At 40.9% G+C, this 21960-nt stretch overlaps 1 protein-coding gene across 2 annotated transcripts in view; it reads left to right on the plus strand.

The window, feature by feature from the left end:
- The first annotated feature begins 708 nt into the window (after positions 1-708).
- crbn (cereblon) overlaps positions 709-21960 on the plus strand; it is a 33797-nt gene continuing 12545 nt past the window's right edge. The window contains exons 1-6 of one of the 2 annotated variants that reach the window (XM_078209431.1): positions 725-805; positions 3560-3605; positions 11510-11616; positions 14348-14550; positions 17035-17184; positions 19914-20076. In XM_078209431.1, coding sequence (XP_078065557.1) covers positions 773-805; positions 3560-3605; positions 11510-11616; positions 14348-14550; positions 17035-17184; positions 19914-20076 — 702 coding nt within the window. In that variant the 5' untranslated portion in view covers positions 725-772. Of the gene's footprint in view, positions 806-3559; positions 3606-11509; positions 11617-14347; positions 14551-17034; positions 17185-19913; positions 20077-21960 lie in introns of both variants that reach the window. The other variant, XM_078209432.1, reaches the window with a different exon arrangement.

Consider the following 21960-nt stretch of genomic DNA (forward strand, 5'->3'; position numbering starts at 1 on the left):
AAGAGTGGCAATCTAAATGGTTATCGATCCAGTAACAAGACTTACATGTGGTGTTATGGCAACAGTACACATGATGACGACTGACTTAGAGTCAACACATTGTTTGCATTACCTTTAAGGTCATTAGCAGAGAGTTGTTATGAGCTGGAATTAGCTTTGCCAACTCTGGTTGGACATATTGCTGGAGTTTTAATCACATAACCTCCCACCTTCAATTGCCCCAAGCAGACAACCAGATTATGTTTCCATCACCAAAATTCTTAAAATTCAGAAAAGAAATCAAAGAAAATTAAAGCAACACAATTTTTAATGCCCACATTTTTTTCTGCTTGGTTCTTCATTGCAGTGTCCAGGAGAGATTAATCTTCAATTCTTGGAGAGTCCAGGACAATCCTGGAGGTTTGGCAACTCCATGCTTTCCCTGAAAGGGAGCCAATTCAATATTAATTTTCAAAAGGAAACTGTAAAGCTTTAAAAATGAAATAATTTCACGGTTGTGGGGAATCAGAGTTCTTTCAACGAGAATGCACCATGTTAAAAGTGTCTCATAGATTCAATCAGAACCACAGATGCGCCTATTGTCTTTGGCCCTCCATGGTTGTAGCTGGAGAGTGGGGTTTGCAGCACGCTGTCATACCCGGGACAACCTCTTGGGGGCGCAGGCAATCCCCGCACATCTCTGCGCATGCGCGCCGCGCTCCGAGTGCGTGTACCCCCCACAATGCACTGCGATAAACAACCAAGATGGCGGAGGAAGAAGACGGAGGAGGTGATGAGCGGGACAACCGGCTGCTGCCGGTGCCGGGTAATGACCGCCGCCCCGGGAGCAGCAACAGGAGGAATGGGGATGAGGGGAGGAATGGGGATGAGGGGAGCACTGGGCCCCCGAGAGATGACAGAGGGTTTGGGACCGAGTGAGGCTGCAGATACCGCCGACAAAGCGAAAGGGAAAGTGCTTGAGGGGGAAGGAAAGATTGGGGAGAGGGGGAAGGATCAGAGTGGGACGGGAAGGAAAGCGGGGTGGGGGATCAGAGACAGGGCATTGGCAGGAAGGGGATGGAGAGAGAGACTGGCGGCATTGGAAGAAGGGGAGGGGGAAGGAAGGAGGCGACAGATGGGGAAAGAAGGGCAGTGGAGGGGGTCAACAACAGCAGGAGGGACAGGGGATGGAGACAGGCAGAAAGGAAACGGGAGGGGACAGAGGTTGGGGAAGATAGGGTGGTTGAAGGAAGGAGGAGGGCACAGATAGGATGGGAAAGTGAAAGGATGGAGGGGAGAAGAACAGAAATGGGAAGGATGGAGGGGAAGGATGGCTGAGAGTGGGGAAGGATGGGGACGGGGGGATAAAGAAGTACTGGAGAGTGTGAGACAGGAGGAATGGTGTGGGAGTAGTGATGGAAGAAAGATGGGGAGTGGTGTCAGTCTGGGGAAGGAAGGTGAGGAGGGGTGGGTTCTGGGGAAGGAAGGGGGAATGTAAGGAGTGAAGGTGCGAGTAAAGGAGAGGGGATTTGGAAAGGGGAGAAGTGCATTGGGGTGAGGGAGAAAGGCAGTCCTTTGCTACTTGCTGCTAACACATTAATTTGTGTAACCATTGAAATATTTCAATGCTAACAGGTCTCGACGCTCAAGGAATTGGTCAAATTCACAGTTGATTTTATTAGTGATAATGAATAATTTTGTCTTCAAATTCATTGAGGTTTGGAGATAACCATGTCTTATATTTCCGAATATGCTAAGAAGAGGATATTGTGCTAAGGCAGTCCATTGATAACTGGTGTCGTTACATTGCTCATTAAGATCAAGCATAGCTCAGATGGTAGCACACTCACTGTGGCTAGCAACAGTGGAAGTTGAGAAAACCCTGGGATCTAGGTAAACAGATCATTAAAAAGTCATAAACAGGCACAGCAAATAATCGGAAAGGTTAGAAATGTGCGGGTTAGGTTGATTGGCCATGCTACATTGACCCTAGTGTCAGGGGGATTAGCAGCGTAAATGAGTGGGGTTACCTGAATGGGGCCTGGCTGGGATTGTGGTCGGTGCAGACTCGATGGGCTGAATGTACTGTACTGTCGGGATTCTATGAATGCTGCCCTTTATGTCTAGAGGGACAGAGCACAAGAAGGTAGAAGTCATGTTTCAACTACACAAATCCCTACTGATCAGATCACATGTATGGTATTGTGAGCAGTTCTGGGCAGCACAGCTGAGGAAGCATATATTGGCCTTGGCGGGAATGCAGTGTGGGTTTATCAGAATGATACCTGGACTCCAAATATTAAACTGAAAGTTTACAAAACTAGGGGAGTACTCCGTGGAATTAAGAAGGTTTAAGGGCTGATTTGATTGAAGATTTTAATCTGAGGGAAATAGAAAGGTTGGAGAAACTATTTCTGCAAGTTAGGAAGTCTAGGAGCCAGCCATTTCAAGATCACGGTAGGAAATGCTCCTTAGAGGGTGGAAGTAATTAGGAACACTCTTTGCACTTAACAATTGATCTAGTATCAATTGTTAACTTTAAAACTGAGATTGATAGATTTGTTTTCAGCCAAAGATATATGCCAAAGGAATATGGGGCATGGGCAGGTGTTGAATTATGGAGCATACTCGAGAGGCTAAATGGTCTACTCCTCTTCCTATGTTCCCACTTTGGAGTCTTGAGCACTACTGTGCTGTGTGTGCACTTTCAAGGTGTCATCTTTCAGATTGAAGGTTGACAGTGAGACCCTTCTCTTGCTCAGATCAATAGAGAAGGTCCTCTGATCAAGATCCCTCTAATTTTTCCTTGTTGTCTGACATTATTTAAGTGCACTGGCCCTTCACATTTTTTTGTGCGGCCATGCATGCTAATTTAAAGCGACTGATTTCTGTTTGGTTTGCACAGAAACGTTTGGGTTGCTGCACGACTGCGCCACCTTTTCTCCCTCATTCAATGTTGCTAAAACAAAGATAATCCATTCGTTATCACTTTGTCAATATTTGTGTGGAAATTATGATTCCACTCTCAAACATGTTGCTTATGACTGTAAACTTGTTAAGGCATCCTAAAGTTGTTTATCACTTGGTGTTCAAGTTCTATCAGAACAGATATTGGAGCACCAGAATTTATTGAATTGCCTTGGCTAAAATTGAGGAAAAAATCAACTTGTTCCCAAATCTAATTGCTTTAAACATTGACTGAAGATAGAATTTGGATGAATGTAATCTGCATTCTGTCAAAAAGATAGCTAATTTGGTCAGAGGTTGACCTGTGAAATTATACTACAAAGTTCAGAGCGGAGGACAGAAAATATAGTCATTTGTAAATTATTGCACAAAAATCTAGGAGTTCTTTGTTTTTACTGGATTCTGTCTATATTTGAAGAGCTGGCAAAAAATACTCAGATTTAAATTGTGTAATAATTTAGGGTGGCACATTCAGAATATTAAGTGTTTTTAGCAAATCAATGTGATTTCAGCCATGCTTTGTTTCTACTTAGTTACTTCAAATTCGGACTTTTTGCCCCTCTCCATTTCCTTCTGAACTCCTGTCTCATTTCCTCTGTTCTTGTTTTTTTAGTCTAGATCTATCTCCTCTTCTCCTGTACAGTTTTCCCAACCAAAAGGTTTGGCATTTTGTGACGTGCATGTGTGTATGTCTGCGTGTGAGTGAGTGGGTGTCAACGGCTGAAGATTTGAAAAAAAAAATTTCAATTCTTATTCTATGCTGCACATAAAAGTACAGCTTCAAGTCATTGTGTTTATAAGAAAGGGAGAGAAAAAGGGAACTATTGCCTAGAAGTGCAGCAAAAATATTTCAAGGGGGAAAAAGACTGATGTGCAAGGCAGTACTTTGGAAAACCTTGAACATTTTGATCTCACCATAAAAACCCATTGGAAATGAAAGTTCAGTTATTATGCTGACTATGTTGGGGGAGGGTTATCAGTGGGAAGTGAAATCTCACATATTAAACCTTACCTGGAAATTATCAACTTAAAAGGAACCATTCCATGAAGTGTAGTTTGCTGTAGATAACTTCACCTATATTGGAAGCACAGTTTCCAGAAATGCCAGTGAGATAGCAAATATAACTGTTTCTGCAAGAGACTGTGAAGAAAATGAGATATTAAATTTGCAATACAATGGACTGTGTTCAAATCTGCAGTAATATCTACCCTCTTGTAAGACATGGACTACCCACTCCAGACATATTAAGCTGTTGGCCAGGTTCCAAATGAGGTACATTGAAACATCATGGGCATGAAAAGAGAAGACTAAGTGCTCAACACTGAGGTACTTCAACGAGCAAAAATGTCTAGAATTTAAGCAGAGCTTAAATAGAGTGATCATAGGACAAAAGACTGATGATAAAATCCCTAAGGTGGTCATGAATTCATCACTTAAACCTGGACTTCTTGTAAGGGAGGCAAGATTAAGGTACTCTGAAGCTGAATCTCAGGAAATGTGGCATTTCCACGAGACTGGGAGAAAAATACACAAAAAAGGACAACCTTGGAAGTGATTTCAAGTAGTGGCATTGTTTCCTTTGAACAGTAAAAAATACAGGCAGTTAAGGACAAAAGGCAAGCTAGAAAGACTGGGAAGTCCCAACAAAATCAGAGTTTATCCTCACCCACACTGAAAAGCCATGCAGGTCTGCAATTAGGCTCCACAACCACATTTGAACACGCAACAGAATGACTGCGCCTGCTTTGACAACAAATGGAAACTGATAATGGTGAAAAGACCATGAGGCAGAAGTATACATCGTAAGCAGATTGTGATTTTCAGTAGATTGCATTGCTGATTTGACTCTAGCAGTGCCACTTTCCACCTGAATACTGCTGTTGATGCTTATTCCGAAACACCCCAGAACCTGAGCATATTTTCAATGGCAGGAAGAACAGGCTCACCATTATGTAAAGGGATCGTCACCCACTTTCAGGTTAGTTGCTGATTGATTTTCTACTGGCTGTTGCTGAGCTAGTAAAACTTTTTCAAGATTTCTACAGTTAATTCTAAATTGCTAAAGCCTATATGGAGTGTTGTGGCAAGCAGAGAAGGTTTGGATCATCTTTTAAGGATTCTGCTCTCACTACTTTCTCCCAGTCAAGGGTGGTGTAGTTTTTCCCTGGACTTAAGCATTTAAGGGAGATTGAGCAATGGCAACACGAGGATGGCAGGCTGCTCAAAGAGCGAGGGGGAGGAAGGCTCTCAATAGAAGGCCATATTGACCCAGGATTTTCCGGAAAGAATTCTTCTTCCGCAATGACAAACAGGAGATGTATGTAACATCTCGCTTCATTAAGGAGGTATCTAATGAAAACCACCTTTTCCAAGCAAATCAGCAGCCTTTGAAGATGGGACTGTGTGTGACTGGCCATGATGTCTGGCTTCTTCCAGACTGAACACTTCCAACACTTATTCAATATTAGCACATCAAATAATTGAGGGTAGATGTTACAAGTATAGTCTTGTTTCTAGTATTTTATGTAATGCTAACATTTTGGATAATTGAGATGTGATTTGTAGTTTGCAACTGCTGCAATCACAGTATTCAGGAGTGATTACATCAAAGTCTCTGTATTCCAGTGTTTTCTGGGTACAACACGATGAATTTATAAAGGAAATACAATTTTTGTGATTGTTTTAAAATCAAATATTAGTTTCCGTCCACTAAAAGTTTGTTGAATCTTTTTGCCCATGCTGCTCAGTATACATATTCCTACAGAAGGTTTGTGGAAATCTTTCTGAAGAAGTGACAGGGCCTAATTAGTTATAAAAACACTTTGGAATGATCTGTGGTCACAAAAGGTGTGATTCTAAATGTAAAAATGTTTTTTCCACCCATCCTGTTTCTACCTGGATGTAGCCCCAGTATGAGGTTTTTCCTGATCTGTCCTCTGGTTTGCATATGTGAAGCATCATCTATTGCTTAAGTAACAATGAGAGACGGTCTTATTTTACGATGGAACGACAGTTAATGTGCAATTTGAAGAACTGGAGGGAGAAATTAGTTGGAAGGAAAGGCTTAGAGTGTCGTGTTACTATCTAGTTTAATAAGGATTGGCTGTTCTTTACTGGATATTTCCATTACTGTAGCTGTGTTCCCATCACTTAAAATTGACACATCAGTTAAAATTAACTTGTGTTGAGGATTGGGATGCAGTGGTGAAATCACAGCTGACAAATCTTTACCATGTACATGAGGTAAGGTGAGGATGTACCAATTCGAATATTACTGATGTTCTGCAAGAAACTGCTATATCCACAGTAGCCACTAGATGAAGTCGGTGTCATTTTAAACAAAATATTTTAAAGCTGTAATTGAGCTGTTAGAATGCATTAAACCCAACAGCTAAGTGTATGAGATAGTGGCAGTGTTGCTTGATGCACAATTCAACCCTTTCTTTATAATACCTGTTTTCACTTCAGTCATGTGTGGATGTGTTCTCTTCAAAAATAAGGTTGTATATTATATAGAAACTCTGGTACAATAGATGCAGCTGGCTTATACTTAGCTTATTTCCTTCAGGGGTAGGTGGTTGGGGGGAGTGCAGCTGATCTTTTTGATGTTCCCAGGTAAGGAAATAGAAAATCAACCAGAATTTTCTCTCTCATCGCTACTGTTGTGGAACAGGTTATTATATGAAATAATCTCTGGAGACCCAGCGTAGAATGATCATTTATTAGCCAACTTGTTGGGAGAGCACAACCTCCTGAGAATGATCTTCTGAGGCAGGCTCTCCCTAGCTGAAGAACCATATGATATTTATACATTGTAAGTCATGGAGGCAAGACATTATATGCATTCCAATATTGTCTGGTTTAGGTTTTACATTAAACAATTTGTGGATGTTTATAAGGCAGGATGTCTACTATCCCAAGAACTATGTCTGTCTTATCTCCTTTTGGTATCTCTAAACCTTTTCTCAAGTGTTTCTTGCTACCAGGCTTGGCCTTGCACTGCTAGCTTTGTTTGTGAATTCAGGCCATCTAAATATTACAGAGGTCTTCAGGCATACTAGCTAGCTGTTCACCCACATAAGCAGTCTTTGTTTATATCAGCATGTTATTTTCCCCTGATTGTGGAATTTTGAGGCCCCATCGACTGTGAGATTGCACCATAACCTTTTTGCAAATTATTGTGACGTTTTGGTACTTTCACTGGGGATTTTATCTGAAAATTATTTTATGTAGTCTTTGCACGTTTCAATTGCATGGTTTTTGCAAGCAGAATACATTAACACTTTTTGGTTTGCATTTGTGCTTGCTTGTTTAAGCAATTTGTTTCCGCTCTTAAGTTTTGTTTGGGTCATGTGGGCAAACACAACTCCAATCTGCTTGCAGCAAGGTCCAACAAACAAGATAAATGGGCAGTTAACCACAGTGTCTCTTCCATCCATCTATACAACTGGAAGGGATTTTGGTTTCATGTCTCATTCATGGAACACTTCTGACAATGCAACATTTGAATTTCTGCATTTAGGTGTCAATCTGAATTTTGTGCTCAAGTTGTGGAGCTTGAGCCCACCATCCTTCTGATTAAGTAGCCTATGTTTCTACCAAAGAAAAAGAATTGAACAAATTAAAGCATTGTAAGATACCTACTTTTGTGAATTCCAAAGATAAGACCATAAGACAAAGGAGCAGAATTAAGCCACTCGGCCCATTGAGTCTGATCCACCATTCAATCATGGCTGATATTTTTCTCATCCCCATTCTCCTGCTTTTTTCCCCATAACCCCTGATCCCCTTTTTAATCAAGAACCTATCTATCTCTGTCTTAAAGACACTCAATGACCTGGCCTCCACAGCCTTCTGTGGCAAAGAGTTCCACAGATTCACCACTCTGGCTGAAGAAATTCCTCCTCATCTCTGTTTTAAAGGATCACCCCTTTAGCCTGAGATTGTGCCCTCTAGTTCTAGTTTTTCCTACTAGTGAAACCATTCTCTCCACGTCCACTCTATCCAGGCCTTGCATTATCCTCTAAGTTTCAATAAGATCCCCCCTCATCCTTCTGAACTCCGAGTACAGACCCAGTGTTCTCAAACATTGCTCATACACCAAGCTCTTCATTCCAGGGATCATTCTTGTGAACTTCCTTTCCAAGGCCAGCACATTCTTTCTTAGATATGGCGCCCAAAACTGCTCACAATACTCCAAATAGGGTCTGACAGAGCCTTATACAGCCTCAGAAGTACATCCGTGCTCTTGTATTCCAGTCCTCTCGACATGAATGCTAACATTGCATTTGCCTTCCTAACTGCCAACTGAACCTGCACGTTAACCGTAAGAAAATCTTGAACAATGACTCCCAAGTCCCTTTGTGTTTCTGATTTCCTAAGCATTTTCCCATTTAGAAAATAGTCTTTGCCTCCATTCCTCTTTCCAAAGTGCATAACCTCTCACTTTTCCGCATTGTATTCCATCTGCCACTTTTTTGTCCACTCTCCTAACCTGTCCAAGTCCTTCTGAACCCCCCGTCCTTCCTCAATACTATCTGTCCCTCTACATATCTTTGTATTATCGGCAAACTTAGCAACAGTGCCTTTTTCCAAATCGTCAATGTGTATTGTGAAAAGTTGTGGTCCCAGCACTGACCCCTGAGGCACACCACTAGTCACCAGCTGCCATCCTGAAAAAGACCACTTTATTCCCAGTCTCTGATTTCTGACAGTCAGCCAATCCTCTATCCATGCCAGAATCATACCCTTAACATCATGGGCACTTAACTTATTTAACAGTCTCCTATGCAGCATCTTGTCAACGGTCTTCTGGAAAACTATCTAAATCACATCCGCTGGTTCTCCTTTATCTAACTTCCTTGTTACCTCCTCAAAGAACTCTTAACGGATTTGTCAGACGTGACCTCCCATTGATGAAGCCGTGCTGATTAAGTCTTGTTTTATCGTGCACTTCCAAGTACTCTGCGATCTCATCTTTAATAATGGACTCTAAAACCTTGCCAATGACCAAAGTCAGGCGAACTAGCCTGTTTGCTGCCTCCCTCCCTTCTTAAACAGCGGTGGTACATTAGCTATTTTCCAGTCCTCTGGGACTGCCCCCCCCCCCCCGCCTCCAGTGATTCCTGAAAGATCATCACCAATGCCTCCACAATTTCCTCAGCTATCTCTTTTAGAACCCTAGGGTGTAGTCCATCTGGTCCAGGTGATTTATCCTTTCAGTTTCCCCAGAACCTTCTCCTTAGTGATGGCCACTATACTCACCTGTGTCCCCTGATTCTCCTTGAGTTCTGGCATCCCACTGGTGTCTTCCACCGTGAAGACTGATGAAAAGTAGATGTGCAGGTTAGGTTGATTGGCCATGCTAAATTGCCCCTTGGTGTCAGGGGGACTAACAGGGTAAATACGTGGGGTTACGGGGATAGGGTCTAGGTAGGATTGTTGTCGGTGTAGGCTCGATGGGCCGAATGGCCTCCTGCACTTTAGGGATTCTATGAATTCTACCAAAACATACTGAATCATTCTTTTGTGCACCAATTATCAATGAAAAACAATTGCAATGAAACAAATGAAAGTATATTTTCCATATCTAATGTGGATTTGAGAGTTTAGTACTGAATAGGCTTAAATACATTTGGGCCAATAAAATGCTTCTAAATTCAATGGTTATGATTACTGTAATCTTCATAAAATATATTCCAAAATTTCAAATTGCTGCTAACTTCTCTAATTCCTACAATCTTAACAAACAATTTAATTGTAATACTGCAGTCAAGTAACTTGGAAAAGGAGAAAAGGTTCACTTGTCATAAAGGTTAGGCAGGTAACTTCTGTTCAATCTGGGTGAGGAAATCTGGAATGAAAATAGACCATTCAAATTGAATTGGACATTTTTACAAATCATAGGTGAATTGCCACATTATGGTAGTCTCTTTAAGGAGAGCTTTGTAAAGTTCTGTCATGTGGTTTCCACCAAAGCTCAATACAGTGAAGCCCAGAAGATGTATTTTACCATTTACCTTTAAATTATTCAGTGACTCATTGCCTTCTGTGGATGATATTTCTGTGGCATACCAGTGCTATTATATCTGTGTTTGAGCATTGCTATCAATATTTGTCCTTATAAACTGTTATTCCTCACCAAAAAATTCTGTTTTTTTTCCTTTCCTCATTTCTTTCATCTATAAGTTTGTTTGTTTATATTTTCACCCGCAGATCTCTGTGAATTGCTTTTACAAAGAAAGTTAAGTCTTATAAAGCACCTCAACTCACTTTTAAAAGGTGCACAGGGTGACTTGCCAAGTAGCTGCCGATTTGTTGGAAAGAGGAACTCGGCACAGAGATTGATGATTTATGGTTTACAGTAGTCGAGACCTTAGTTGTTATCACCGAAGGCCAAGAGTCCAGTGTTCACAAGTTCAAATACCACTGTGACGAGTTGTGAAATGAACTAATACCATATGCAAACCATGCCATGTTGCTTTAATGGCCCAGATCTTCCAGTCAGTCTAGACGTATCCCAGATGATGTGCTACAGGACCCCTCAGTAGTCCCAACACATTTACCCTGTGAGAATTGTCGGCCAATTTTGAATTTCTGAGGGAAATTTCATGGGACACCCTGAAAATGCTCCAACTCAAATTAGAATGTGAGACTCTGGACAGATCCAAGTTAGTTTCCTGGATGGTTACTCACTCAGGAAATGTTGGATGGATTGAAACCTTGTCAAGCCCCTGGGTAATGACTGAACTGACCATTGCGCCTCTCTTTTAAACACACCCCCCCCCCCCCCCCCCGGCCCAAAACATCCGGCTCTCTGTTTGACCTCCCCCAATCTGGTGAGACCACATTTGGAATATTGCGAGCAATTTTGAGCCCCGTATCTAAAGAAGGATATGCTGGTCTTGGAGCGGGTTCAGAGAAGGTTCACGAGAATGATCCCAGGAATGAAAAGCTTGACGTATGAGGAGTGTTTGAGGATTCTGGGTCTGGAGTCGATGGGGTTTAGAATGATGAGAGGTTTTCTCTGTGAAAATTACAGAATATTGAAAGGCCGAGATAGAGGAAGATGTTTTCATTAGTAGGAGAGACTAGGATCCGAGGGCACAACATCAGAGTAAAGGCGCAACCCTTTAGAACCGAGATGAAGAGGAATTTCTTCAGCCGGAGGGTGGTGAATCTATGGAATTCGTTGCCACAGAAGGCTGTGGAGGCCAGGTCATTGAGTGTATTTAAGAGAGGTAGATAGGTTCTTCATTGGTAAGGGGGCCAAAGATTACAGGGAAAAGGCAGGAGAATGGGGTTGAGAAACATATCAGCCACGATTGAATGGCAGAGCAGACTCAATGGGTCGATGGCCTAATTCTGCTCTTGTATCTTATGGTCTTATTCCTGGATCCATTTTCTTAAATCTTTCCTGGAGCCTCAAAGCCTTCACACCCTTCTTAAAGTGAGGTGCCCAGAATTGGACACATTGTTCCAGTTGAGGCGGGACCAATGTTTTACAAAGATTATCTTGTAACTGTTCAACAATATTGTGAAGTTCTCTCTTTCTATTATTAGACGAAGAAGATGACTTTGCTGAAATGGAGGTGGAAGACCATGACAGTGAAGAGGCTGAAAAACCAAGCACCATCAATTTTGATCCTAGCTTACCAACTGCACATGCTGTATGTACAAAAATGCAAAACATTAAAATTGTAAGAGTGACGGGATTTGTTTCTGTAAACAGCTGCTTTCAAGCTTGCATCCTGCGTTGTAATATTTTGAGTGTGGGAAACAATGGCCCAAAAGGTCCTGACATTGAAAATCCGTGTAAGTCCCTTGTATTACTGAGTAAAGTGAGCAAGAAAAGAATGCCTTACTGTATCCTCAGCATGACCCCAAATTGCTACAACTAGGTTGTTACTGACTACATGACTTGAGATTTTTGCCGTAATTCATTGCTGGCAGTGATCTAATTATGAATCTTGTCAGTTTTCAAGTGGGGAAAAAAATCAAATTAATACTTTGTGTGCAATTTCTGTTGAAATACAATTTTTCCACTTTCTGCATGGTTTGCTATAAATTGGATTGAAAAATTAGGAAGTAAACTGCATTGAGAATGAAAATCCATGTGGCGTATTAACAATCATTTGGAAACATCAACTCTGAATTGCTCATTAGCCTGGGTCACTGATCCAGTGACATTACCACTATACCACCTCCAATTGGTAAACATAAAGTAGGCAGGGAATAACTTTGATCAACTTCTGTTTCAAAAGTTATGTGCAAGTGGAAAAACATAATGCTGATTTTACCCAAGGTGCAGTCTAAGGAGGCTTGGTGAGTTCCTGCAGTGCATTTTGTACATGGTACTCCCTATTGCCAATGTGTGTCGACACGGAAGGAGTGAATATTTGTGGATAAATTGCCAATCTAAGTGGGCTGCTTTGTCCGGGATGATAATGCTTCTTGAATATTGTTGCAGCTGCACCTACCCAGACAAGTGGAGAATATTCCACCACACTCCTGACTTGTGTCCTGCAGGTGGTGGACAGGCTTTGGGGAGTCAGGAGATAAGCTAATTGCTGCAGGATTCCCACCCTCTGACCTGATCTCATAGCCGCAATATTTATATGGCTGGTCCAGTTGAGTTGTCGATCAATGGTAACTGCCCCAGGATGTTCACAGTGGGGAATTCAGTGATTGAACGTCAAGGCATGATGATTATATTCTCTCTTGTTGGTGATGGTCATTACCAGCAATTGTGTGGTGCAAATGTTACTTGTCATCCCAAGCCTGGATATTGTCTACGTCTTGCTGCATTTGACCGTGGCCAGTTTCAGGATCTGAGGGGTTGCCAATAGTGATGAACAATGTACAGTCATCATAGCCACTTCAGACATTATGATAGAAGGAAGGTCATTAATGAACTATGATACTACCCTAAGGAACTCCTGCAATGATGTCCTGGAACTAAGATGATGACTGACCTCCAACAACCGCAAACATCTTCCTTTATGTTAGATACAACTCCAACTGGAATTGATTCCAGTTTTGTCTGGGCTCCTTGATGCTGCACTCAGTCAGATGTTGATTTGATGTCGAGGGCAGTCATTCTCACCTCACCTCTGGAGTTCAGCTCTTTTATCCACATTTGAACCAAGGCTGTAATGAGCCAAGAACTGAGTGGCCCCGGAGCAAGCCAAACTGAGCATCAGTGAGCAGGTTATTGCTATTGCTGACCCCTTCCATCATTTACTGATGATCAAGCATAGACTCATGTGGCGGGAATTGGCCAGGTTGGATTTGTCCTGCCTTTTGTGTACAGGACATAACTGGGCAATTTTCCACATTGCTGGGAAGATGCCAGTGTTGTAGCTGTACTGAAACAGCTTGGCTAGGGGTTCAGCAAGTTCTGGAACACAAGTCTTCATGCTGGAATTTTGTCAGAGCCTTTGGACTTTGCAGTATCCAATTACTACAGCTCTTTCTTGATATCACATGGAGTGAATTCAATTTACTGAAGACTGACATCTGTGATGCTGGTGAGATGGATCATCCACTCGGCACTTTGGCTGAAAATTGTTGCAAATGTTTCAAATGCTGCAAGTTATGATTCGGTGGGTATAACAATATCAGGCTTTTGCTTGAATGGTCTGTGGGACAGCTCCCAATTTTGGCACAGGCCCCCAGGTGTTAATAAGAAGGATTTTATAGGGTTGGGTGTTTCTGGTGCCAAAGTCAATGCCAGGTGATCTGTTAAGTTTTATTCCTTGACTTTTCTGCAGCTGTTTGGTACAATTGAATGGCTGGCTTTGTAAGTCACTTTAGAGGGCATGTAAGAGTCAATCACATTACTGTGGATCCAGAATCACATGTAGGCCAGACCCTAAAGAATATTGGCAATCTAAATGGATTTTTACAATAATTAATAATAGTCTCAGTTAAGGTTGCCATGAAGCTATCTTTCAATTCCAGATTTTCTTCTTATTGAAAAGTTGAATTAATTAAACTTTGTTTCAAATCCGACCACAGCTGCTTGAATCGGTGTCCCAGCTCATTAGCCTGGGTCACTGATCGACTGACATTGCCACTATACCACCTCCAATTGGTAAACATAACGTAGGCAGGGAATAACTTTGATCAACTTCTGTTTCAAAAGTTATGTGTAAGTGGAAAAACATAGTGTTGATTTTATCCAATCGTTACTAGCAAATGAAACGGGCAAAAGAAATGATCAGAATTTTATTTGCAAACAACAAAAAATGTAAATGTCCTCATAACATATAAACAATTGTTAGCATTTTCATGAATAAGTGCATCTTTACTGTTGAATTTTGTGGGAGTGCATTAGAAATATAGCATTTCAGAATGTAAATTTAATTTTAAATGTATAATTTTTTTTTTGCTTCTTAGTACTTGGGGACTGAAATGGAGGAGTTTCACGGCCGGACCGTGCATGATGAAGATAGTTGTCCAACCTTCCCAGTTCTCCCTCATATTGCAGTTATTCTGATTCCTGGGCAAACCTTACCACTGCAGCTCTTTCGTCCTCAGGAAGTATCCATGATGCGAAACCTGATTCAAAAAGACAGGACATTTGGTGTCCTTGCCTACAGGTTAATTCTTGCATATTCATTAAGTTTTAATAGCTGATCACTGCTAAGTTTGATGCAACTCTAGAAATTACAGAACAGATGCTTTACTTAATTTGGAGGAAGAAAGATCTATGAAATAAATTATGGCAAACCACCACAGCACACCAACACCTGAAATCCTTTCACAAATTACTGAAAGAGCAAGCTATCTGTTGGTTCTTCCAAAACATTGCAAAAATTTACATTACAGATAAACAAATTATTTTGGTTTCTGCACTTAATGTTTCCCAGCTGAATCATTGTACTTGAGAAAGATATAATCTACTTTTGAAATTGCATATGTTCAGCACTTCCTCCTAGCACAGAATAATTTCCACCCGCATTCAGTTAGCTTTTTTATAGCTGGCTGTTTTTTTTTAAAGATCTGAAGGCAGAAAATTATAAAACGAGAACAAATGCCATTTAAGAAAATGAAAGTGCGAATGATGCTCAAAATATGTATTTACAGAATACCTTTTCAATCAGAAATGTTCTTAAGTGCTTTAGTTATAACTAATTACTTTGAGATTCAATGACTGTTATGCAGATAAACACAGCAAGTTCCTAAAGCAGCAACTACATAAGCAGTGAAATTACCTATAAGGTTTTGTTTCGTAGATGTTGATTAATTGAGGAGCATTGGCCAGGACACTGGGAAAAATCCTTTCTCTTCAAATAGTATCAAGGGATCTTGTAATTACAAGAACAGGCTGCTAGTGTTGCTGTCATACCTGAAGATTAGCAAGACTCCCATCAGTACTGCTTTAAAACATGAATGCTCCCAAATACCGAAATAGATTTGGAATTGGCACTTTTTATTTCACAGGAAAGTAACTAGCTAAGTCGAACTAATGTGCAAAGTCAATCGATCTGATATTCAGGAACATCACACAAGGAAGGTCATTAGGGGATTTTCACAGTAACTTCTTTGCAGTGTTAATGTAATTCTACTTGTGACTAATAAATAAACTTTAGTTTTCTGTTATCATAGAAAACAAGGTTGTGGAATGCAATTGCCAATGTACAGGTAAAGTTCCAGACTCATGTAGTTAGAATGGAATTTTCAGCGTTCTGCTTAACTGTTCCAAGTGATAAACTGACAACTATAAATCCAGATGTTAAGTTGCACATACATTACATATTTTGTTTCGGGCCAAACTGTCTTTCTCCAAAATAGTGCAGGGAAAGTGTAAAATCCACATATTTCTCATTACATGCTATGTTTTGTAAATGGTTTATTTATATAAATCTATTCTGCCTTAAAATTTCCACATGTAGCATGAAATTTTCCTTTAGCATAATGTATCTATGCAGTGCTTTGTCACATGAAGTTTTCACCAGTAAATCATTTTGTATTTTATTGACATAATTATGACATTACTTTTGTACCTGGTAGCTCCAGGGGTGGCGTTATGGCTAGTGAATGGGTATTGTGACACAAAGGGCTGCATTTTAACACCCAAAAAAGGTGGGTTGCGGTTGAATTTGAGGCTAAAATTTAAGAAATCTCAAACCCACCTCCAAGCTCCCCATTTATGGATTTAATGGATGTGAACCACGGAGTAGGAAACGAACCTAAACGAAAAGATAATTTGTTGAAGTATGTCCTTGCATTTCTCGGTATCCAGGAGATGGGTTGGCAAATTAAAGTTTTTAATGAGGCTGGCAGCCTCGTGATTGTTGCGGATTTGGCTGTGGCCTGTTGGGTTTCCCAGTAGCTGAAGGGAGAAGAGAACAGCTTCATAGAGACGTTAAGTGCCTTTACGTCACTGCTTGTAGCCCTGGAGGAGGTTGTGGATTAGACATCTGATTTTCCAATCTGCCCCAGAGTTGTTATTCCCAAAGGAAAGCCAATCCTTTCAAGCAGATTTACTTAAGTTAGGAATCTGTCAAGGACAAAAAGTGCACGCTGTGAAGCATGAAATTCAAGCTCCACAGCATGCATGGAAACTCATTTTATATTCCCTATCCGAAACTTTGATCTTCTATACCCACCTATGCAACTCCTCCACCTTAATATCTCGACCAAAGTTCCATATCTACTGAAGTGCGTAAGCACACACTGTACTTCAACATGTGATCCTTTAGCTTCCTTCCATTCCCCATTCAACTAGATCAAACTGGGGAATTGACCCTTCAATTTGAGGCACCCCGGTGTCAGTTCATTTTACTTGGGGGTCCCAAAAGAAATATGCGTTCCATCAGTTTAGGCAAGCGTTGAACCCAAATCCCAAAGGTGAAAGACCACTCTAGTAGCAGTTTCTGCTGCATTGCTTTCCATGAACACAACTGAATAACAAATGCTCCATTGGAATGCATTGTATGTGAAACTCTTGAAACAGAGCAATTGACACATTTATCCTACTGTTCATTGTAGGGCTAAATTGATTTTTTTTTTCTTCTGAGAATTTTTTCATCAGAATAAAGAAGCTATTCTACTGTCTTAATGTTCATGTTCTTTTTTAGTGATCCTTCTGACAGAGCTCCAGAGTTTGGAACAACAGCAGAGATTTATGAATATCGGGAAGAGCAAGAATATGGCATTGAAACTGTAAAAGTGAAAGCAATTGGGCGTCAGAGATTTAAAGTTCTTGAAACAAGAACGCAAACTGATGGGTAAGATGGTATTTTTGAGGCTGCCTTTCTACTCTTTTTACCTTTGTCTCTAGAATGAGTTTAAAAGTGGTGCAATTAGTACTTGAATAATATTTTGGGTGCTAAGAGAAAACATTGATATTGTTAAATTTCCAGTTTTGGTTGTTAGTGTTTCTCTAAATATTTGGAATTTGTTAATTATTGACTGCCTTTCAGTGCTGAAATCCAAATTGAAAATAAAAAATACTCATAGAAAATTTACCATTGCAAAAAAAATTACCTTGTAGATTTATGCCTAATAAAATATCTTAAAAGTTTCCCTGATAACACACCTGGTTAGGGCAATAATATTCAGGCTTGATGTGCTGATTTTAGCTAATGGGGTAGAGGTAGGAGTGCTGGTATTATTGTCACAGTGTTTAATTGGGAAATTTAGCAGATTTATCATTAACATGCAACAGTAACTTGCATTTATATAATGCCAAAAAGAGTGAAATGACCCAAGGCACTCCATGGGCCTTATCAAAATTTGACTCTGAACAACAACATGAGGTATTACGGCAGATGACCGAGAACTGGGTCAAAGAGGGCGATTTTAAGGAGCTCCTTAAAGATAGAAAGCAAGCTGGTGAGGTTTAGGGATCAAATTCCAGGGCTTGGGGCCATCACGTTTGAAGACACTAATAGAGGATATATTGAAATTGGTGATGTTCAAGAATCTAGAATTGGGAAAATGCAGATATCCCAGACAGTTGTAGGGCTGTCGGAAGTTGCAAAGATGGGGAGGGGCAATGCCATGAAAGAATTAGAAAACAAGGATGAGAATTGAAGTGTTGCTTAATTAAGAGCCAGTGTAGCCCATCGAGCGCGGGGATGATTGTTGTAGGTAAAAAACCTCTGACACTATTAGTAGATCAAAATGCAGGTTTATTTTCACAATTGTGGGAGAAGTGAGGTTCCTAACAGTGGACCCCCAGCCTTCTCATCGAACACAAGTAAGAACAGAGTTTATATATGTCCCTGTTCCCGCCCTCATTACATTGCAATTCTCTAAGATGCCTGTCATTGTTCATGGTGAGATTCTTGTTGGATTAGCAGTATCTTCCTCTGCGTAGTTTGTTCGATCTCCAAGGCCACGATTGTTCGTCATTTATATCCTTGAAACAACATCACAGGTTTTGCACAAACAAGTTAACTAATATACATACAGGTTTGTATAATACTTTATATCAGGATAAGATGAATAACGTATGATGAATATATATATATGAATCTATGGTTATACGATCACAGAAGGCACACATGTCAACTCCATCGTGTTAAACAAAGGTACATAAAAATGGAGACTGTTTAGCTTATTTCGAGCTGGGTTAATCACATTTCTTAATAACAAGTGGAGACAGCAAGAATAGCTGTTCCTCTTATCTGGCACAGACATGGAAAACACTGAACTCTGACGAAAACATGAACTCTGCAGTGTTCTCAACAAAATCACAGAGTTCGGGTCTTAATGCTTAAGTGTGACAAAGTTCATTAACCCATTCCCGACTTCACTGATGGATGAATGGAACATGGCACAAGTTAGGATATGGGCAATAAAGTTAAGGATAAGCTTCAGTTTATTGAGGGTGGAAGATGGGAGGCCAACCAAGACTGTGTTAAGTCTACAAGTAACAAAGGCCCAGATGAGGGTTTCAGGAGCGGATGGGGAGCTGGGGCTGGAGCAGCCACAAGATGATGGGGAAATAGGTGGTCTTGGAGGTGCTGCAGATATGTGATCAGAAGCACAATTGGGGTCAAATATGATGCCAGAATTGCGAGCAGTCTGGTTTAGCTTCAGACATTTGCCAGGGAAATGAATAGAATTTATAACTATGGAATGGAGTTTGACAGAATGAAGGCAATGAATTTGGTCTTCCCAATATTTAGAGAAAATATCTGGCTGGTCAATAAGCAGTCTGACAATTTAGAGCCAATGGAGGGGTCAAGAGAAGCGATTGTGAGGTTGTGCTAACTACAATCAATGTACATGTTGACCTTAATGTGTTTTCTGAAGATGTCACCAAGAGGTAGCCATGCGGGAGGAGTAAGGATGTATTCTTGCAGGAATTCCAGAGATGATGATATGGGAGCAGGAAGAAAAACCATTGCAAATGATTGTCAATGACTGGATAGATAAAATTGAAATATGGCAAGTCTACTCCCACACATCGAGAAAATGGATATGAGGAGTAGGAGAAGGTAGTGTGGACAACCACATCAAAGCCTACAGGTCAAGGTCAAGAAGGAATATTCAGAAGATGTAGTAGGTTTGTAATGTTTTGGTAGTCCTTGAGCTGATTTTTAAAATGAAGCAGTGGGATTGGCCTATCAGGTTGCTATCAAGGGCTGAGGTATGTTGTGCAAATTATATAAAGCTGTTGGTGTTGCTACTTTGCCACTTTCAGATGTATGAGGTGCTATTAGTGGGTAACGTAGAGCAGCAGCTTTTCATTTTTCTGAATATATATATATTTTTGTGGAGATGAAAGTTTTGTTGCAGGTTCTGAACCGCCGTCAGGCGTTCAAGCATGACACCATTTGTGTTTCTGTTGTCTGTGTTTTTGAATCTTGACTGAGTGATACCAAGTGTAAAATGACAAGAATTCTTCCCTTTTTCTTTCCCTCCCTTGTCCATTCTGCATTATGTAGATATCACAACAGAGGCAATTTATTGTATGCTGACAAATATTATTTAAATTTGTTCCTAGAATTCGAGTGGCAAAGGTTCAGATTCTACCAGAATGGGTCCTTCCTTCAAGCATATCAGGAGTACAGCTTAATTCACTCAACAAACTTCACATGTTTGTCTCAAATAAGCCCCCTGCAAACAGGTTAAAACAAAATCAGAGATGGTGGCAGAAATATCAGAAGGTTGGTTCGATATTCTATTTAAATGTATCACTGTCCAAGTAGTCGTTTTCACCAGCAAATGTGAAGCAGGTCTCAACGGTTCTTGGATGACTTAATTTCTATTAATGATTGACTTCATACAGATATTGATTCCGTATCTGAATTGAAAATTCTTTGTTTCTGCAGCAAATGCAACTTATGTTCTTTGCATATTGCATAGCATTTGCATTATATAAACAGACCATTTGACCCAACAAGACTGTAATAGAAACAGAAAAGGCTGGAAATACTCAGCAGGTCAGGCAGCATCTGTGATGAACAAAACAAAGTTAATGCTTCAGAATCAGATCAGCCATGATCTTGTTGAATGGTGGGGCAGGCTTGAGGGACCAAGTGGCCTACTCCTGCTCCTAATATGTATGTTCATGGCAATATTTATGTTGTACTCAAGCCTCATCTCTATTTACTTCAGCTCAACATGTCAACATAAACTTCTTCTGAGACTGAGTAGACTTTGACTATACATTGGAATTTAGAAGAATGAGGGGGAATCTTATAGAAACATATAACTAGGGAGCATGGCCTCAAAATAAGGGGGAGCAGATTTAGGACTGAGTTGAGGAGGAACTTCTTCACACAAAGGGTTGTGAATCTGTGGAATTCCCTGCCCAGTGAAGCAGTTAAGGCTACCTCATTGAATGTTTTTAAGGCAAGGATAGATACATTTTTGAACAGTAAAGGAATTCAGGGTTATGGTGAGCGGGTAGGTAAGTGGAGCTGAGTCCATGAAAAGATCAGCCATGATGTTATTGAATGGCGGAGCAGGCTCGAGGGGCCAGATGGCCCATTGCTGCTCCTAGTTCATATGTTCTTATGTTTTTATTTAGTCCTTTCTACCTCGTATTTATTTAGTTTCTCCTTAAATATATCTCATGTTACTCACCTTAACCTCTCCCTATGGCAATGGATTCCACATTCTAACCACTGTCTGAGTAAAGAAGCTCCTCCTGAATTCCAGAATGGATGAAATCTTATTCTAAATCTTATATTTTATAGACTCTAAATTTGAACTCTCCCAAAAATGGGAACAGCTTTTCGATTTTTACCCCTCAAACCTTTTCATAATTTTAATGGCCACTCTCCAGTCACCTTTCATTGTTTTCTATAGGAAGAACCTCCAACCTGTTCGGTCTTTCCCAATAGTTGTACCCCGTCCATTCTGGTATCATCCTAATAAATCTTTTCTACAGTATCTCCAGTACCTTCATATCTTTTAGATAATATGGAGACAAGAACTGTGCTCAGCACTCAGAGTGAGGTCTGGGCGGCACAGTGGTTGGCACTGATGCCTCAGCGCCAGGGACCCTGGTTCGATTCCCGGCTTGGGTCATTGTCTGTGTGGGTTTCCTTCGGGAGCTCCGGTTTCCTCCCACAGTCCAAAGATGTAAGGGGAGAGATATAAAAGGGTCCAGAGAGGCAATTCTTTCACACAGAGGGTGGTGAGTGTCACGAGCCACCAGAGGTAGTAGTAGAGACGGATGCAAGTTTGTCTTTTAAAAAGCGTTTAGAAGTTACATGGGTAAGATGGGTATAGAGGGATATGGGCCAAACGTGGGCAATTGGGACTAGCTTAATGGTTAAAAAAGGGGTGGCATGGACAAGTTGGGCCGAAGGGCCTGTTTCCATGCTGTAAACTTCTATGACTCTATAACATTGGCATTGAGCCAACAAATGGGCACCGAGCCTGCCGGTGTGGGGAATGGGACTGGCTCAAAAGTTTTACCCCCAGTGGCTTCCTAATTGGCTGCCTATGGGCTCACCACTCAGTTAAGGATACGAGGTGAAATCGTAATGCGGCCGGCCAAAAACAAAGGACCAGCAAAACCACCAGGTGAAGTGGGTGTA

The sequence above is a fragment of the Mustelus asterias genome, chromosome 3 (genome assembly GCF_964213995.1).
Source record: "Mustelus asterias chromosome 3, sMusAst1.hap1.1, whole genome shotgun sequence".
Lineage (NCBI taxonomy): Eukaryota > Metazoa > Chordata > Chondrichthyes > Carcharhiniformes > Triakidae > Mustelus > Mustelus asterias.